General features: G+C 44.7%; 1 protein-coding gene across 1 annotated transcript in view; it reads right to left on the bottom strand.

Moving 5' to 3' along the window:
• The window catches only part of Rufy2 (RUN and FYVE domain containing 2), a 38,749-nt gene that overhangs the window by 5,655 nt on the left and 12,424 nt on the right, over positions 1–20,670 (bottom strand). The window contains 14 exon segments of the mRNA XM_057794675.1: positions 66–143; positions 1,792–1,840; positions 3,439–3,533; positions 4,715–4,844; positions 7,081–7,200; positions 9,616–9,713; positions 11,838–12,005; positions 14,391–14,507; positions 14,605–14,706; positions 16,685–16,754; positions 17,428–17,493; positions 18,274–18,335; positions 19,823–19,841; positions 19,843–19,944. Of these exon segments, the coding sequence (XP_057650658.1) occupies positions 66–143; positions 1,792–1,840; positions 3,439–3,533; positions 4,715–4,844; positions 7,081–7,200; positions 9,616–9,713; positions 11,838–12,005; positions 14,391–14,507; positions 14,605–14,706; positions 16,685–16,754; positions 17,428–17,493; positions 18,274–18,335; positions 19,823–19,841; positions 19,843–19,944 (1,276 nt within the window).

Here is a 20,670-nt window from a genome sequence, read left to right as displayed (position 1 = left end):
GGAAAAAAGCAGTTAGAAGCCATTTTTGTTGCCAAAATGTTTGAGCTCACTTTCTCGCCTCTTACCTTTCTTTTGGAGAGTGAAAATTCCTTCTCACAAAGCTTGCAGTGCGTTGCCTCTTTGTCTTTCAGCCAGACCAGTCCCTAACAGGTAAAGATGTTAGTGTTCTAATGAGCAACACTTGCACTTAGCTTAAAAGCATGAAAACTGAAAATGCAGAATTCCTATGACCCATCATTTTTCAGAACAGGAACCCAAAAAAGAATGTACCAGGCTCAGGCAGTAGCTCTCAGAGAGGTCAAAGGAACTTAGAAATATCAGTACAGAAGGGCCCAGGTCAGATGGGGGGGGGGGAGCAGACTTCCAAGACAAAGTAATGAGCCACATAACTTCTTCAGGGAACATTTGATAGAGGTGAAGAATGAGAATATTCTGGTGTTGATATAAAACATTGGAAAATAAGTGACAGGCAGTTGATACCAGGAGAAATAAGAAAGGCGTGATGAGCTGGGTGGTGGTGGCGCTTGTCTTTAATCCCAGCACTCGGGAGACAGAGACAGGCAGACCTCTGAGTTTGAGGCCAGCCTCATTCTACAGAATGAGTTCCAGGACAGGCTCCAAAAGCTTTAGAGAAACCCTGTCTCAAAAATAAAATAAAACCACAAAAAAAAAAAACAAAAAAAAAAACAAAAACAAAAACCCAAGATATATACTTATGACCTTTTAATCCCAGTGCTCAAGAAGCAGGACGACCCCTGTGTTTGAGACAAGCCAGGGTTAAAGTGAAATCCTGTCTAGGAAAAAAAGCTTACTGAGGTGACTTAAGGAAAGATGAGTTTGTGCAAACAGCTACCACCACTTCACTAGCAAGGTGTGAAAACATGCTACAGCATGGCTCAGTAGTACAGTGTTTGTCTAGCATGTGCTAGGCCCTTTCAGTGCCATTCCCCATACTATAAAAGGGGGAAAGTGGAATGAATTGCATTGCTCTGAATACAGAGCTAGATGCCAGAGGAAATAGCTGCGAACACTGGAAGCAGCTCCCTTTGGGAGCAGGAGCCAATAACTAAGGTGAGTTAAAGGCAAGAGAGCAAACATTTTTTACTTGAAATCTTTTTCAGAATGGTGCCCGGGGCAAAATGCTGCTGTTCTTCCAGAAGCCCCAAGTTCAATTCCCAGCATCTGCATGGCTCATAATCTTCTGTAACCCCAGTTCCAAGACATCTAACACCTTCTAGTCGCTCTCTCTTTTTTTTTTTTTTTAACTGGTTCAGAGTTCTGGCTGGCATTACATCAATTACATAATAGCTATTTTCATGTAACATTTTGATTAAAAGATTAAATGAGTAATAGCTTTCTGTTCCAAATTACCAATGAGACTGAAGTGCTGACCCGAAAATTCCTTCCAACACACACACCCAAAGTAACACACATTCTATCTAGCTTATCAAAGTGATACATTAGAAGCCTATTCTAGAAGGCTAAACTGACGGTCATCAAGGATATGTTATTTACTAAAGTAGCATTACAATGTCATTTTTCATCAAGATGATGCATTCTTTAGCAGGTAATAGGTAATCCAGTTCCACCTTTTAAAACATTTCACTAAGTGTGGAGATGAGCTGGCAGAATGGAGGCTAGAATAGCACACCTACATTCCCTTCCAGTGCTGCCACCTCTGCCCCTGGGATTTGTATGCTTATCAAGGCTTCCTCAACATACCAGGCTCTAAACAATTTACATTTACCAATGTTAAGAGCTTCCAGTTTTACTGAAAGCCTTTTTACTCACCTGTAATGCTTTGTTGGCTTCTTTTATGTCGTCTATTTTAAGTTTGGATCTAAAAACATTACAAACAAGTCCAAATTTTAGTACGCATGTAAATACAAAACACTTAATAGTTCATTGCAAAGGTATTGATTTTTTAATTGTATATAATTTTAGATCTAACAATCTCTGGCTAAGGGGATATTATGTATTTTTCCTTTTCCTTTTTTCCAAGACAGGGTTTCTGGGTAGCCCTGGCTGGCCTCAAACTCACAGAGATCCGCCTGCCTCTGCCTCCCGAGTGCTGGGAATAAAGGCCTGTGCCACCATCACCCGGCTACAACCAGATTTTTCAAAAGCTTGACTGTATAAGAGAAAATGTCTCTGGATATGTATGCACAAAGCCATGGGTTAGATCCCAGTGCCATATAAACTAACACTTCAGAAGTTACACAGCAGAAGCTTAAGGTCATGTTTTGGCTACATGAGTTCTATGACAGCCTGGGATACTTGAAACCTTGTCTCAAAAAATAAACACTTGCTTGAATGTGTTACTTTGTATTGAAACAGGATTTAAATTTGGTAGTCCAGGCTGGCCAAATTTTGTGGCAATCCTGTTTCTGCTTCCTTTTTTGCCTTTTGAGACATGTAGCAGACTGGTCTCCAGTCTGGATTGGAGAAGAGCTACTACACTGACTAAGTAAGCACTTTCGATGGAGTATCATCTACATAGTTCATAATCTGGTCCGCTCAGTGCTGGATCCTGAAGAGTGACGCCTGCTAGTTGTTACTAAGTATCTGTCACATCACACTAAATGGTTACATGGTATGCAATTTTTACCTGCTGTTGAACTTTAAAAGGGAAAGGGGAACACAATCTTAAAATAAAAATTGAAATGATGGTATTCTCAGATATCCCCCTCTTCCATTTATCTCTTTAAAAGAAAATTATGTATGTGAAATGTTGCTTGCATGTATGTTTATGTACCGTGTGCATGCCTGGTGACCAAAGGTCAGAAACAGGCATCAGATCCCCTGGAGACAGGATGGATCTCTAACTGGAGTTAGAGATGGTTGTGAGCTACTGTGTGGGTGCTGAGAACTTAACCTGGGTCCTCTGCAAGAGCAGCAAGTACGCTTAACCACTGAGCCAACTCTCCAGCCCCCATTTCTTTGTTTTTTCAAAGCATGATCTCAAGGCTTGCCCCTTTCTGTGTTGCTGAGGATGACCTTGAATTCCTGATCTTCCTGCTTCTACCTCCCAAGTGCTGAGATTACAGCCACTTTCCTGGCTTCCTGTAGAATCTCAATAACATTTTACTACAGAATCACATTGAGTCATCGCAAGATTTGACCCCGGAAGGCATGAAAATCTATAAATCACAAAACTGGCTCTGTCTCAAAATAGTCTGATAGCACTGGACATTGTCAAAATTCAACTTATGTTCTGACAAAATTTAAGCTTTTGGATTCTTATCACTAAAGAAATTAAACAATAGTTTTGGCCTTCACCTGATGAAACCCTTCAAAACCAAGGTCTGCTAAAATGCCCAGAACTACTCTAAAGAAGCTAGTCTTTGGTGTCCCAGTACTCAAGACCCTCTGCAGATCCAGTACACCCATCTCTTCCACAAATCTGTAGGCGTGTAGCTGAAGGAAGAGAGGAATTACTCGCAAAGTTTGCTGCCGAGTTCTTGCAGAGCCTGTTCTTGTTCGTGATATATTTTTTTCAACTGCTGATTTTCATCCTGGAGGTTAAGAAACTCCTTCAATAAAAAACAGAAATATAACTTTAGAAAAACCAAGAAACTCTACATTGCATACATATTAAGAAAGTATAAATGTCTTTGAGCTTTGTTCTCGGGAGACTGAGGCATGACCTTGTCCTGACCCCACTTCCATTTACCAAGTGTTGGGATTACAGGAATTCCAAGCTTTGATGACAAATTCTCAGGTACCACCCTCCACCCCCAATTTCTCTTTTTAAAAAAAGGTTTGTGTGCGAATGTTTTGCCTGCATGTATGTATGTGTTCCATGTGCACGCCTGATACCAGAGGTCAGAAGAGGGCATCAGATCCCCTGTAACTGGAGTTTCCAGATGGTTGTAAGCCACCATGTGATACTGGGATTATAGCTCAAACTGGCCTGGGAGTCATGTGGTTAGGCTAAGCCTCAACCTCCTGATTCTCCTGCTTCAGTCCCCTCAGTGCACACCACACCCAGCTTCACTTCATGTTTTTATAAAAAACAACATATCTGAAGCTTTTTCCTAGCTGTTCTGTGTATTATACCCACACAACCTCCTTTCATGTTCCTAAAATGACTAAGTATATCTATCTATCCTGTTTCCTCATATACATGAGGTATCTTGTTTTAGAAGATGTGTTTGTAAGACAGCCCTGGTTGTTGTACTTAGGACTGCCTACCACCTCCTTTGAGTCAGGGTCTTTCATTGACCTGGAGCTCATGAATTAGGCTAGACTGGCCCGCCAGTGTGAGTCCCAGGGATGTCCCCAGAGCTGAGACTAAAGTCCTGCGAGCACTTTACTGACAGCCGTCCTCTCAGCCCCACATTGTTTACAGAATGGCCATGAGTTCAAGGCCAGCTTTTGCTACAGAACAGAGTTCACAGATAGTCTGAGCTATATAGATAGGTAGCATAGTATGAAACCCCATCAACATTGGTCCGTTTTTCTTTTTTTCCTTTTTCTTGGTTTTTCGAGACAGGATTTCTCATGTTAACAACCCTAGCTGATGAGGAACTAGCTCTGTAGACCAGGGTAGCCAACTACTTTTTTTCTGTCCCCCCCCCCCCAGGTTTCTCTGTGGTTTTGGAGCCTGGCCTGGAACTTGCTCTTTAGACCAGGCTGGCCTCGAACTCAGAGATCCGCCTGCCTCTGTGCACCACCACCGCCCGGCTGATATAAAAGTTTTAATACTATTTACTTTTTTAAGACTAATGATTTGTTGGGTCTCATTTCTAAGATGAGATAGGACATCTTTCTCCTTTTGAAGATCTTCTTGCAAAGTCTGCCTCCATTCCTTCTCAATCTTCAAGTCCGTTTCCAGCTGCACCCTTGAATGGCAAACAGAAAGAAGCTCAGTGTTTAGTTGGGTCAATTTTGAGGTAGGGTCTCATGTAGCCAAGTCTAGCCTTTAAATCCTAATGCTCCTGCTTTTATCTCCTGAGTGCCAGGGTTACAAGGTGTTCTCCCATACCGTCCAGACTCTTATTTTTATGGATCTCTTTAAAGGCTTATTTTTTAATTACAAGTGTGAGCCACCTGGTGTGGGTGCTGATGTTCCTCTGTAAGAGGACCAAATGCTCTTAGCCACTGAGCCATCTCTCTGGTCCCTTTTATTTTATTTATATTTATTTTTTATATTTATTCTTATTTTACTTATTTATTTTTGAGACAAGGTAGCCACAAAATTTCTATGTAGCCAAAAATGATTTTTAATTTCTGATCCTTCTGCCTTCACATATATAACCAATGTGGGCTGTGTAGCAAGACCCTGTTTCAAAAAAAAATTTTCAGATAGTCTGTCAGGTTATTTTAAAAATAAAATTAGGGGGCTAAAAACATAGCTCAGCAGTTAAAAGCACTTGTTCTTCCAGAAGACCCAGGTTCAACTCCCAGCACATGGCAACTCACAACTCTCTGTAACTCAAAAGATCTGACACCCTCACGCAGACATACATGCAGGCAAAACACCGGTGTGCATAAGATAAAAATAAATTATTAAATAAAATTAGGCCAGGCATGGCGGCACATACCTTTCACTCTAACACTTGGGAGGCAGAGGCAATCACATCTGAGGTAAGGAGAGTAAGAGCTATATTTTTTGAGACCCTGTCTTAGTGGGTAAAGTCTTCCGCTGCCAAGCCTGACAACCTGACTTTGATCCCACAGTCCCACATGGCGAGGAGAAAACCAACTCCCACAAATTGGCCTCTGACCTCCACCTACAGAGTCTGATTCATGCATACTAACATAATAAATGAGTAATTTTAATTTTAAATTTCAATAAAATTAGAACCATATATTGCCTATATATTTATATGTACAAAGAAAAGTCTTGTCCTTATTTTGTGGTGCTGAGGATTGAACATACGGCATTATGCAAACTAAGCAGCATATATTCTACCAATGAGTTATACTAAAGCTTAGAACAGTTTAACAGTTATACCAGAACATTTTAAAGCCACTTGGAAGAGTTTCAGCCCTTACTCTACAAGCATCACTAATGTTCCTCCCCAGGAACCGTGGGCTAGTTTTGTTATCAAAAGAAAGTGTGCTGGAGAGATGCTCAGCAGTTAAGAGACACACAGCCATGTAATTAAAAATGAAAAAAATTTAAATGTTAGAAAATAGGAGCTGAGGATGTAGCTCAGTGGAGAGAGTACCTGAGTGACATAAACAAACCCTAGGCTTTGATCGCCAGCACCACATAGCCAGGTACAGTGGTACCACCTATAATCCCAGTGTCCAGAGGGGCAAGCAGGAAGAAGAGAGGGTCAAAGTCACTCTTGCTTATATAGGAAATTATGTAGGCCAGCGTAGTGGCATTTCATTTGTATTTTAATAAATAAAGCTTGCCTAAAGATCAGAAAAGTAGAACAGCCACACTGGCTAGTATTATAGACCAAGCATCAGTGACACACACATTTAATCCCAGTAGCCACTCTAGTTTGCTATAGAAACCAGGCGGTGGTGGTGTACACCCTTAATCCCAGACCTAGAGAGGATTATAAAACGGGAGGAGACAGCTCTTGGTCTCAGTCTCACTCTGAGATTCCTGGAGGCAGGATCGCCATTTCAGACTGAGGTAGAAAGGAGTGTAAGAGCCAGTGGCTGGCTGATTTGTTATTCTGACCTTCAGGTTGAACCCCAATTTCTGTCTCTGAGTTTTTATTAAATTGTGATCCAGGCCAGCCTGGGATACATGAGACATGATCTCCAAAAGTAAACAGATAAAATAATAGGAGGAGTAACAATATTTTCAGTATGTGTGGTTTTGGAGCTTGAACCCAGGGCTTCAACAAAGCTAGCAGAGTACTCTCCCACTGAACTACATCCCTATCCCAACTTTTTTCTTTTTCTAAAAATATTTATTCGTTTAGTGTAAGGAGCTGGGACGTGTGCAGAACTACCATGAGGGTCCTGGAGATGGAGCTGAGGCTTGGCAGTGACCGCTGCCTATACCTACTGAGCCATCACAGATGTCCCCACACACCTTCTTTAAGTGGCCATACTGGCTGGCAGAAACCATATTAGTACAAGAATTTGATTCCAAGACCAAACACTCACAGCTGCTGCTCCTTCTGTGTGATCTGTCTCTGCAGACTGTCGGATTTGCTCAGACACTCGTGGGCACGTCGCTCATCCTCACCTTCCGCTTCCATTTGTGCCTTCTCTGCTTGCTGCAATCTGGTGTAATTCAAATCAACTTTGGGTAAAACTGAGGCTAGAAGTAGGGTGTAAAAGGGTGAAGAAGACAAATAAAAGAAAAATGGGGAAATAGAAACATTTCTAAATGAAAACAAAGTTTGGGGGAGAACTCACAAACTCAAACATGAAAGAGCCACACAATGTCTAGAAATTGTTTTGTGATTTTTTTTTTCAATACAAGATATACTATGCCCAGAAAACTATCTTGAAATTTGCTTTATTTCTTGTCCATAATTAATGCAAAGCAATACAATTTTTACCGTTGGAGGATAATGATTCAAATCTCAAATATGGCTAGGTATGTTATTGCCTTTTTACAAAACCACAGGTAGCACACAGGTCTATATTAAGTGCAGAACACACCTGTTTATGTGATGCTGAGATGTGTGTGCTGGGAACCAGGTGCACTACAAGGCTAAGAGCTGAAAGAGCAACCGTTCTTCTCAGTGATAGCCTTCCTAGCAAAGCTGAATATGTATGTGCATATGCATATATATATATTAAGATTCAAAAAGGTTTAATGCTTGTTGGCATCATTCCCTATGGATTTTTTTTAGGTTTTTATTTTACGTTTATGAATATTTTTGCTTGCATATATGTCTGTTCACCACATACATGCCTAGTGCCCACTGAGGTCAGAAGAGGGTGTCAGGTCTCCTGAAACTGGAGTTACAGACAGTTGTGAGCCACATCGTATAGGTGTTGGGCCTTGAACCCAGGTCCTCTAGAAGAACGTGTACTCTTAACTGTTGCGGCATCTCTCCAGCACCCTAATTTTTATTCTTTACTTTGAATACTAAAGATTAGCTTAAAATGTTGTGGTCATTTTTTCCCCATTTTTATTTGTTAAGTCACTGTTTCTCCCTAGGCTTAGCTCCACTCCTTGCCTCCCTTGGCCATCAAGATTTGTGAGGTTTACATGAAAGTATTTCCCAGGATTCAGTGGGCATTAACTGTTCACAAGAAGTCACAGAGGAATCTTGTGCCTTCATATCTGCCTCAAGACACTTAAGTAAGGCAACACACATTGCAAGTATGAAAGCCTCCCAGGAAAGGAGAGGAAGGAAGTCCCCTCTAGGTTTACACTAGATTAAGGGTTAAGGCGGCAGGGGTGGACTCAGCTCTCTCCTCTAAAGGTACAGGAAGTAAAGTAAGTGAGGTAGGCCTTGCAGTTGTGCTATCACAAAAGAGCTCTGGGGGCGGGGGCAGGGGGATGACGACTAGAAAACCGAGGTGCTGAAGCCCAGGGCAGCATCCAGCCTGGCTTGGAAACTGCTTTGAAATCTTAACTTTAAAAATCAGTAAGGAGTCATTAGGCAGAATGTGCAAATGGGGCAGGGTGTGTGTGTGTGTGTGTGTGTGTGATTATCTGTGCCAACACAGCCTGAAACCAAAGGTTTCTAGTTTCTATCAAAAGGTAGCTAAAAAGATAAAACCATTTGAAAATTTTGCCCTCCAAGCAATTGAGGCTCAAATCTGCCCTCGTGCACAAGGTTGAGGAGTGCATCTGGGGAGCCCAGGGCACCTGCTGTGTCTCACAGCCACTGTGAAGGGCTTCTGCAGCCCCATACAATGTGAGATAGCATAAATTCTTTTCCATTTAACATAGGGTAGCGGATGGGCTCTGCGCTTTGAGTGCGTTTCAGAAGGAGATGTCTTTGACCAATTTGTACTGGTCCTGGGGGTCACTGCCAGCACTTTTCACCAATGACACTGCAATTGTCCTAGTCTGAGTTAACAAATCATTGTCACTTCATAATGGAATGGACAGAAACCAAAGACAAGAAACGGTAATAAAGATGTCCAAAATGTAAAAGTGGGGATAAAGAAAACAACAAAAAGAAAGAAGAAAAAAGAAGAAAGAGGATGTCAATAAAAGAATATTTGTGTCAGTAAGCATCAATAGTTATGTTTGTCCTAAGCAGATTCAAAGAAAGCAATGGTGAGACATGTTGACTCAACGTGACAGGGCAATGGGTACATTTTCCAACAGTAAAATGAAATGCCGGGAAAAGAGAACTCCACTGACATAAACCCTGTCCTGGGTTAGGCTGAGGGTCCTAGCTCAGAGAGCAGCTACACGTCAGCTCCCGTGTTTCAGAGATGGCCAGTGGTGAAGAATGGGCAGCCCCACCAAAGCCTGTCCATTTCTTTCCAGGTCTTTGTGTTTAGTTTTATGTCACAGATATTGTGCCTTTAAAAGATCTCCAAGACAGCAGCTTCAAATGAATCATCACCCTAACAAGGCAACTTGATTCCATGCAACAACCAAAAAAAGGACAAAATCTGGCTCAGTTTAGACAGACACGGGCCCAGGTGGGTCTCCTGGCAGCTTTCCATGGCAGGTGTCAGGGGAAGAAAGGAAGGGACGGAGGGAACTCTTGAGTATCGTACCTTTGCTCCAGCTGCCTCATGGCCGAAGTCATTTTATTGGTCTTTTCTTCTAGTCGGGCAATTATTTCACTTTTTCCTTTCAAGCTGTCTTCAGAGCCCTATGTATGAGAGCACAGCAGCTGTGGTAGGTTTGATTTCGAAACGCAAACATCAGGCCAGGCGTAGTGGTAGATGCCTGGGGTCCTAGTACTCAGAAGGCAGGCAGGAGTATGGGTTCAATGCCAGCCTTACTACTCTGGGGCCACTGAGGCCAGCCCGGGCAGCTGGTCCTTCTCAAAAATAACCCCATAGTAAGAATAAGATTCAGGATGCAACAGAGTAGGGCTCAGTGAGAAGACAGACTTACCTGGAGCTCCAACAGAGTTCCCCCTCTGGAGCCCACATGGTAGGAGAGCCTACTCCTGAAATTGTCCCCTAAATTCCATATATGCCCCAAGACGCACACACACACAATAATAGAAATGTTTTTTAAAAATACAACAGCAAAAAACCCAACTGAATCATACCTCTATATTATTGAAAAACACAACAAACATTTGAGAGGTATGACAGATCACTTAGTGGGTAAAGGTGTTTGTTGCCAATGTGGACCACCAGAATTGCTAGAATTCCCACGATGAAAGAGAACCCACTCCACAGGGTGTCCTCTGAGCTTTCCACGTGCACACTGGTGCGCCCACACAAAATAAGTGTACTAAGATGGCTGAGGGCCAGGCATGGTGGCATAGGCCGTGAATCCTGCCACTCCAGAGGCAAAGACAGGCAGTTCTTTGAGTTCAGTGAGTTCCTGATTAGCCAGGGCTACATAGTGAAGAGTCTGTCTCAAACAAAACCAAAACATTGGAACAGAGGCTGGAGAGTCAGCTCTGCTTTAAGAGCACTTGCTGCTTTGGCAGAGGGCCTCAGTGGGGTTCCCAGCAACTCAAGTTCCAGAGGATTCTATGCCCTCTTTGGACCTTCATGGGTACAAGGCATGCATGTAATACACATTCATACATTCAGGCAAACCACTTAAAAATCAATCTATATTCTTAAAAATGTTGAAATTTAAAAGTAATTTGGGGAGAGGGAAGAAAACAGATTTGGGACTGGAGCTGTAACTCAAAGATGGGGTGGGGCATCTGTATCATGATGAAGCCCAGGGCTGAATCTCAGCACCCAAAAACTAAATCGACAAAGGATTAGGGCCATTTTTTGTAAATTTGTAGATGGATCATATACAAGGCAGTTATTGCCTGCAGTAACAACAAAGTAAATTAAATAAATAAAGTAGCATACTGGGAAAAAAAAAAAAAACAGGGCCAGTGAGATGGCTCAGAAGGTAAAGGCACTCGGTACCAGCCTGAGGATTTGAGTTTGATCTCCAAACCCTCATGGTGGAAGGAGGGAACTAGTCCCACATTAATCCTCTGACTTTCACATTTGCACTTTGGTATGCATGTCTGTGCTGTAATCCCAGCGCTTGAGGAAGCAGAGGAATGCAAACTCTGTGGAGGTGAGATCCTGTGTTGTGGTTCAAATGAGAACCTGACCTCCCACAGGTTCAGGTCCCAATTGGTGGTACTACTTCCAGAGGTTGTGGGATAATTTTTTGGTTGTTTTTTAAGACAGATTTTCTCTGTGTAGCCCTGGTTGTTCTAGAACTAGCTCTTGTAGACCAGGCTGGTCTTAAACTCGCAGAGATCCACCTGCCTCTGCCTCCTGCGTGCTGGGATTAAAGGTGTACCACCAATGCCAGGCCTTTAGAGGTTGGGCCTCACTGGAAGAAGGGAGTCACTGGGACGGGCCCTGAGGAGCACAGCCTGGCTGCCCTTCCTGTCCTGCCTGTGAGCAGCTTCAGCAGCCGGGGTCACAAGCTGCTTCTACCACTGCCCCCACGTAACTCACTCTCCTCCAGACTGCGCGCTGAGATAGACCCTTCTTTAAATCGCCTCGATCGGGCAGGCACCCTGTCCCAACAATGAGAAGACGAATAGGCCATCTCAAAAGAAAAAGATCAAGGGGTAGTGGCACACACTTTTAACTCCAGCAGCCGGGAGGCAGAGGCAGGTGGGTCTACACAGTGAATTCCAGGGTAGTCAGGGCTACACAGAGAAATCATGTCTTTGAAAAGAAAGAATGAAATCAGGGTGGAGATGCTCAGTGGCACAGCATTTGTCCAGCATGCAGGAAGCTCGGGGCTTGATCCCTAGCAATGCCAAGAATGAAAGAACACTCTGTACCTGCAGCTTTTGGTACATCTCAATGTTGATTGCTTTGACTTCTTCCAGCTGTTGCCGAAGGCCTATGAGGGTGTCTTGTTTCTCATGAATGTCTTTCTCCAACAGCTTCATAGCAAGCTCAATCTCATGTTTCATGCCAACTTGTACTGATAGCTCATTCTCCACATCCTGCAATTTCACAATGTCTTCATGAACAGGTTATTTCAGGTCATCGAAATCGGACGTGCAACCATTAGCAATACCAGGGACAGTGTTCCGCTCATCTGCTCCTCTTAAGTCCGTCACTGAACAACCAACCTGCCTGGTGTGGGGGCTCACATGTGCAGTCCTAGCACTGAAGAGAACGTGACAGGAGGATTGCTGTGAGTTCAAGGCCGGCCTGTGCTACACAGGGAGATTCTATTTCAAAAAGTCGGTATGCTGGTGCACACCTTTGATTCCAGCACTCCTTAGGAGGCAGACACAGGAGGCAGATCAGAGTTTGAAGACAGGCAGGTCTACACAGAGTTCCAGGCTAGCCCCAACTACACAGTGAGATCATGTCTCGCCTAGTTTGCTTTCGTTGCTGTGATAAAGCATGAAACAAAAGCAGCTTGGAAGAGAAAGGGTTTATTTGGCTTAGAGGTTACAGTCTATTACAAGCAAAGACAGAAACCTGGAGGCAGAGACCAAGGAGGAGTGGTTCTCAATCTGTGGGTCGCGGCCCCCAACAGACCAATGGAAAACACAGATATTCAAACTACAACTCATAACAGTAGCAAAATTACAGTTATGAAGTAGCAATGAAAATAATTTTACAGTTGGGGGTCACCACACGAGGAACTGTATTAAAGGGCTGCAGTGTTAGCAAGGTTGAGAACCACTGTCACAGAGGCGTGCTGCTTGCTGACTTGCTCCCCATGGTTTGTTCAGACTACTTTCTTATTTATACAGTCCAGGGTTACCTGTCTGCAGTGGCACTGCCCACCCTGGGCTGAACCCGCACACATCAATCATTAATAAGAAAATGTCCACAGACTTGTTTACATGTCAGTCCGATGGAGGTGTTTCCTCAACAGAGGCCCTCTTCCCAGGTGACTCTAGTCTGTGTCAAGTTAAGAAAGCCTACCCAGCACACTGCTGTGAAAGAGCCGTTTGGAACGCTGTGAAGACTTGTTCTTCACATTGGATTAGTAAAGCGCTAAGAGGCCAATAGCTAAGCAGGAAGAGATTAGGAGGGATGAAGAAGGCGGAGTTGACAGCTGGATGCAGAGGAAGATGAACATGCCATGCTAAAAAAAGGTACTGGCACATGGTAGAGCACAGATAAAAAATACAGGCTAGTTCAAGTTGTCAGAGCTAGTTACTAACAAGCCTAAGCTACTGGGTGATCATTTATAATTAATAATAAGTCTCTGTGTGGTTATTTAGGAGCTGGTTGGTGGGACAAAAAGTCCACCTACTACAGTCCACCACTATCTCAAAAAAAATTTTGATTAAGAAGTTTGCTAAGGTTAAAGAGTGTACTGTCAGGCAGGCAGTGCCAAGGCAGTGATTGTAAGGATCTGCTATGACTTATTAAGCTACACGTGTGCATTTTTATGTATGTTCCACTGAAAGCTAAAGTTTTAAATATGAACTTGCTAGTATTTACATATTTCACTGTGTCCTCTTACGTATTGTTTCTGGGATGGTGGTCTGCATTCACACTTCGACCACAGACTAGAAAGTTTTCAAAAGACGAAGAGATGTGGGTTTTTTTGGGGGGGGGGGGCGGGGTTTGAGACAGGGTTTCTCTGTAGCTTTGGAGCCTGTCCTGGAAGTAGCTCTTGTAGACCATGCTGGCCTCAAACTCAGAGATCCACCTGTCTCTGCCTCCTGAGTGGCACACGCCTGGGATTAAAGGCGTGTGCCACCACCACCGGCAAAAGATGTGGGTGTTTTTTTGTTTTTTTTTTTTTTTTTTTTTTTGGTTTTTCGAGACAGGGTTTCTCTGTAGCTTTGGTGCCTGTCATGTTTTTAAAGCTTAAAGAAATTTAAGAACATTGGGCCTGCAACATGGCTCCATGAGCATCACAGTGAGCTTTATGATACAACTTAGGAACACGTGAGGGAGTTTCTGTCGAGGGATGTCTTGATAACTGGGGTAGGAGGTCCCATCCCACTGTGGGCAGTGCAGTTCCTGGGGCTGTATGAGGCTAGCCAAGCTTGAACCTGGGGCAGAGGCAAGCAACCATGACTTCCCCCAATGAAGGGCTGTGACCCACCCTTTCTTCCCCTGCGTGGATTCAGTGCTTTATCACAGCAAGGGAATTAGAACAGTGGACAAAGGTGTCTGCTACCAAGCCTGGTGACCTGAGTTCAGTCCCTGTGATAGAAGGAGAGAACTGACCCTGGCAAGTTAGCCCTCTGACCTCCGCACATGCGCCATGAGGAGTGGGCGCACACACAAAATAAACGCAAAAAAAAAGAGTCAGTGTATTGAGGGTGTCAGGTTCCACTCCACGTCCAGGAAGCTAAGGCCGCAGCGTGAATGGTGCCGCTTGAGAGTAAGTTATCCCCAAGGCGCCCTACCTGCCGCAGCTGGGACTCGTCTCGAAGCTGCCTTCTGGCATCATTACACATTTCGTCTAGACCTTGCCGGGAATGCTTGTACGTTTGAAGCTCAGTTTCCACATCCACTTTGGTAACCTAGGAAGAAGAGGCCACACTGTCACGTGGTGCTTTGTCATCGCACACAGCTGGCCCACGTGACTCCGGACCCGCCAGCTCTGCAGCCGCTACTCACCTCCAGGTGCTGCCGCGTTCTCATTAAGATCAACTCGTTCTCACTCCGCAACTGATGGTTTTCTTCCTGGAGCTTAATGATGTTGTTCTTCGCTATGGCTAACTGCAAATCGTGAAACAGAAACAAAAAGCCACTCTGCGCATCTTTCTGTAGACTTGCCATTAGGTCTGGGGCTACAAATGGGAGGAAGCAAAACCCTAAAACCATCAGGGGATCTGGTGCCCTCTTCTGGCCTACATGGGCACCTGGCATGCATGTGGCACACAGACATACATGTAGGCAAAGCAACCATACACATATACTTTTTGTTTTGTTTTTGTTTTTCGAGACAGGGTTTCTCTGTGGCTTTGGAGCCTGTCCTGGAACTAGCTCTTTAGACCAGGCTGGCCTTGAACTCCCAGAGAGCCGCCTGCCTCTGCCTCCCAAGTGCTGGGATTAAAGGCGTGCGCCACCACCGCCTGGCTTTTTTTTTTTTTTTAAGGTATATTCTTTTTGTTTTGTTGTATTTTTTTTAGACAGGAACTCACTATATCGCCCTGGGTGGACTCGAATTCAGATCTGTCTGCCTATCCCCAAATGCTGGGGTACCAGGCAGGCCTACCATGCCTGACTATATTACTCTTCTCACTATTTCTTTTTTAGATATTTTATGTATGTGTTTTACCTGCATGTATGTATGCACATCACATGTGTGCCTGGTACCCAAAAAGGTCAAAACAGGGCATTGGAGGCTGGGTGGTGGTGCCACACACCTTCAATCCCAGCATTTGGGGGGCAGAGGACAGCCTGGTCTACAGAGCAAGTTCTAGGATAGCCAGGGCTACACAGAGAAACCCTGTTTCAAAAATAAATAAATACAGGGGCTGGAGAGATGGCTCAGCGGTTAAGAGCATTGCCTGCTCTTCCAAAGGTCCTGAGTTCAATTTCCGGCAACCACATGGTGGCTCACAACCATCTGTAATGAGGTCTGGTGCCCTCTTCTGGACTTCAGGCATACACGCAGAAAGAATATTGTATACATAATAAATAAATATTTAAAAAAAAACAAAAATAAATAAATACATACATACATACATACATAAAAGAGAGTGCTGAATTCCCTGCAGCTGGTTGTGAGCCACCTTGCAGATGCTGGGGATTGAACCTGGGTCCCCTGTCCACAGCCATCTTCTTAGTCCTCACACTCTTTCTGTTCACAGCTGAAACACATGCCCATCTGCTAGACTTGTGAGAAACTGTGCTCGTCAGACTCACAATGTGTGGACTACAATGCGGGAGGAAGCACACAAGAGTTCTGTGTAAATCAAGCACACTGGGGTTGGAGAGATGGCTCAGTGGTTAAGAGCACTGGCTGCTTTTCCAGAGGACCCAGGTTCAGTTCCCGGCACCCGTGTGACAGCTCACAAATCTGTAACCCTAGGTCTGTAACTTTAGTTCCCGGGGATCCAACACCCTCACACAGACCTACATGCAGACAGACACCGGTGCACAGAAAATATGAGTAATCATTAAAACAAGCACACCGTAAAGACTTGTGTATATGGGGAAAAGGTGCTGTTTGAAAATGTGATAAATGTTCATGGTGACTCAACAGGACACAGGTGTCCCCACTGTGACGGGAGTCACACTTCATGAATTAGGAATCTGTGTGGCTTTTTTCTCTGGGGCTGACTTCTAGTTACTGCCTATAACAAACAAGAGCACCGCCAGGCAGTGGTGGCGCACGCCTTTAATCCCAGCACTCGGGAGGCAGAAGCAAGTGGATCTCTGTGAGTTCAAGACCAGCCTGGTCTTCAAGAGCTAGTTCCATAGTTACTGAGAAACCCTGTCTCGAAAAACCAAAGAACAAACAAAACAAAACAAACAGTACCTCAGAGTCACGCAATTAGGAACGTAAGGTCAATGTGGGTTCTCAAGGACTTACAACCTTCAACTGCAAATGTCCCACCATGGAAGGTGCGTGTGCATGTGCGTGTGCGTGTGTGTGCGCGCACTGGAGATGGATGCTGACAGCATTCACACTAGGAAAGATCACGGACAGTAGGGTGCTCAGACAGTCGTCCACTGCTGGGGACAGTACCTCTTCGATCAGCTTCGTGTTTGACTTTTCTAGCGAGTCAACTCTGGAACGGAGGCTGCTGACTGCGCTGCTGCAATTGGCAAAGAGAACGAACTCATTCAGCATCACACAAAACTCACACTGGCCAGGTCAGTACGCTTCCTCGGCTCGTGTGTACTGACATGTACCAATGACCCAGAACAGATTTCTAGAGGGGGACAAGTTCATTGACCTGGCTAACTTGATCTGAAACAGCAATAACAGCCGCAGCAAAAGAATCGGCATTTCTATATAAATTCCTCTGGGAATAGTTAGATGCCAGCACTGTGTCCAGGGCGCTGTGCAGGTGAGGCAAAGGCTCTACCGTGGAGATACATCAGCAACCTTAGGGGCTCTTTGTTTTAGTTTTGGCTTTGGGATTTTTGTTGTTATTGTAAGACAGGGTCTTGTTTAGCCCAGGCTGGCCTCAAACTGACTTACAAGCAGAACGTTGAACTCCTGACCTTCCCACCACTCCTTCCCCAGTGCTGGGGTTATTACAGGTGTGCGACACCACACCCAACTCTCTGAGTACTACTAATGTCTGCTGTGCATCTAGCCCGCCCTGCATGCTCCTCTGAAAAGCGCTGGGGAGGCAAGCATGCAAAGATGCTGCGTACAAAGGATGGGGATTAAGCTGGAAACAAGGGCGGCCCTGAAGTGAGGTTCTCTGCAGCGGTCAGGTGCCCCGGTCAGGTGCCACGGTCAGGAGCTCCAACACTTACTTGAGTTGCCTATTCAGTTCCTCAACGTAATTCTTTTGGTCTAAGATGGCAGCAATTTGAACATTCCTGTGGTGAGAGGAAAGGGTAGTTTAAAATGTATCTAAAGCATCTGGAAATGGTTATAAAACTCGCAGTGATAACACAGGCTGTCACAGTAGAAAACTGGGCCCTAGGAGCTCTGCTGACTGAGTTACTTGCTAATGTATCATTAATACATCTGAAACAGACCCAATTAGACAATAAGCCACCGCTTTCACAAAATATGGTTATTAAGGTGTCTCTCATCTAGGACTGATTACGAGCAAGACTCCTACTGTGGACCAAAGTTGACCTGTCTAAAGGATTTTCCCTGTCCACCCTGTATAGCTTTTAAAGGAAGGAGAAATACAAGGCAGGGCTCCAGGGAGGGAGGAGCAGAAACCACAGGGTAGACAGACAGCACAAGTTCATTTGCAAATAGTTATGCAAAGCTACAACCCCTGGGTGACCCTAGGTGGGAGTGGGGGGAGTGCAAGTCTTTAATCTCGGGAGGCAGAGGCAGGAGGATCTCTGTGAGTTCGAGGCCAGCCTGGTCTACAGAGCGAGTTCCAGGACAGCCAGAGCTACACACAGAGAAACCCTGTTTTGAAAAATACAAACAGAAGGACAGTGGTTGCATGCACCTTTAATCCCAGCACTTGGGAGGCTGAGACAGGCGGATCTAGGACAGGTTCCAAAGCTACAGAGAAACCCTGTCTGGAAAAAACAAAACAAACAAAACCAACAACAACAACAAACAAGCAAAAAAACAAAAAAAAACCACAAAACCTAAAACTGGGAAATAAGGAAGAAAATAGGAAAATATACCTTTCTTTGTTTCCGATCTCTTCTTCAGTCTTTAAATACATTGAGAAATCAATCACTCCAACCTGAAATTAATAAATAGATTTTTATTTAAAGAGAAGAAATTCTCCTCTACAAGTCTGGTGTGAGGCAGTCTTATCCATCTCCACTGGCCTGAGAGATGGCAGGTCACGAGAGCATGCTGTGGGCATGGCTAGGAGGGCCTTCCAGTGATGTTTCCCTTCCTGATAGTGCTGACCTCAAGCAATGGTTTATCCCTTGTTCAAATCTGAATCCTGAAGACTACAGGGAGACTTAGGACTACGGCAGGTGCGGCTACTGGGGGAAGCCACTGCTTCGACAGGCGTCTGAAGGATCCATCCTGGCCCCTGGCCTTGCCTGTTACTCTGCTCTCTGGCCGACCTTTCTGCCATAACGTTCCCTCCACACCACAGGCCCATAGCAAAGAGCAAGCCAGTTAGAGGCCTCTGAAAATAAACCCTTTCCCTCCCTTGTGCTGATCCGAACGTCAAGTGTCCCTCACAGACGATCCTGTATTTTAACACTTGGTCCCCAGATGGCATCATCTGTTTGGGGAGATTATGGAACCTTTGGTGGTACAGCCTGGCTGAAAGAACCGTGACCATGTTGTAAGCTTTCGGGGTTTACAGACACACCCTCTTTCCCATTCTCTCCCTCTGTTTGATCGGGGCTTCCTGTTCCTGTGGTCATGCCATGCCTTCCCCACCATTAAGGACTCTAGCTCTCTGCAACCCTAAGCCAAGAATAAACTCTTTTTCTGAAGTCTCTCTGGGCGTGGTATTTCATCATAACCACAGTAAAAAAATGTTTTCTTTTTCTTTTTCTTTTTTTTTTGTTGTTGTTTTGTTTTTTTAAGACAGTGTTTCTCTGTGTGTAGCCCTGGCTATCCTGTAACTCATTCTGTGACCAGCTGGCTCAAACTCACTGAGATCCATCTGACTCTGCCTCCCAAATGCTGGGATTAAAGGTGTATGCCATTACTGCCTAGCTTTTTTTTTTTTTTTTTTTTTTTTTGGTTTTTCGAGACAGGGTTTCTCTGTGGTTTTGGAGCCTATCCTGGAACTAGCTCTTGTAGACCAGGCTGGTCTCGAACTACAGAGATCGGCCTGCCTCTGCCTCCCAAGTGCTGGGATTAAAGGCGTGCGCCACCACCGCCCGGCTCTGCCTAGCTTTTTTAATTATTATTTATTATTTATGTATTTTCTTTATAAGATGTGAGTGTTGTCTGCATATGGGCCTGCATACCAGAAGAAAGTATCAGATCCCATTGTAGATGGTTATGAGCCACCATGTGGTTGCTGGGAATTGAACTCAGAACCTCTCGATGAGCAGCCGGTGCTCTTAACCACTGAGCAATCTCTCCAGGCCACTTAAGCTGTTCTATCGGGTGTTTAGCTAACATAACACGCAACTGAATTTCACTCGCTAAGTGTTTAGCAGCACTGTGTGCCACTTCGAGGAGCCACTCGGGTCCAGGAAGAACCCCACATGTAATGAGAACACTGGCCCTGTCTTATTTGCGTTCACTCACCTGGGAGTCAAGGTCTCGCCTTCACACACAGATTGGCATCAATCACGTTCAGACCGACCAGCAGCCCAACAATCACAGCTCCTTCCTCCTCCATCATTAGCGCGTGGTACTCGTAGAACTCACTGCGGACATCAGAACGGGGACGTCATCACCTCCCCTCCCCACCTTGTAGACACAGAAATAACCTCTAAAGTGCACTCTGAACACTTAACTTGTAAAGAGGCTCCATTGTCTCCATAGAAATTAAAGAACTGAAGGCGATAGGAAAAGAAGGAACAACACTGAGGGAAGAACAAGGAAAGCAAAAGAAGAAAGGGGTAACGCTGGGCATGAATGCTTACGCCTTGAATCCCAGTACTCCGGAGACAGAGACGGGGACTGCTATGAGTTCAGGTCAGCCTGGCAGAAACGTGGCCCCCCCCCCTTTTTTTAAGTTTCTCAGACAGGGGTTCTCTGTGTAACCACCATGGCTGTCCTGAAACTTGCTCACATAGACCAGGCTGGGCCTCAAATTCATGGAGATCCGCCTGCTTCTGCCTCCCGAGTGCTGGGATTAAAGGAGTGCACCACACTGCCCAGTAGACCATGGTTTATAAAAAATATTTATTATATATACAATATTCTGTCTATGTGCATGCCTGAAGAGGCACCAGACCTCATTATATATGGTTTGTGAGCCACATGTGGTTTCTGGGAATTGAACTCAGGACCTTTGGAAGAACAGGCAATGCTCTTAACCGCTGAGCATCTCTCCAGCCCCTAGACCTTGCTTTTTAAAAATTATTATTGTATATGTTTGAGTGTTTTGCCTGCATGCATGTATGCATGCCACATGCGTACAGTGCCCG

This window comes from Chionomys nivalis, chromosome 19 (assembly GCF_950005125.1).
Source record: "Chionomys nivalis chromosome 19, mChiNiv1.1, whole genome shotgun sequence".
NCBI lineage: Eukaryota > Metazoa > Chordata > Mammalia > Rodentia > Cricetidae > Chionomys > Chionomys nivalis.
Note: the sequence above shows the minus strand (reverse complement) of the source record. Positions and strands in the feature narration are given on the sequence as shown.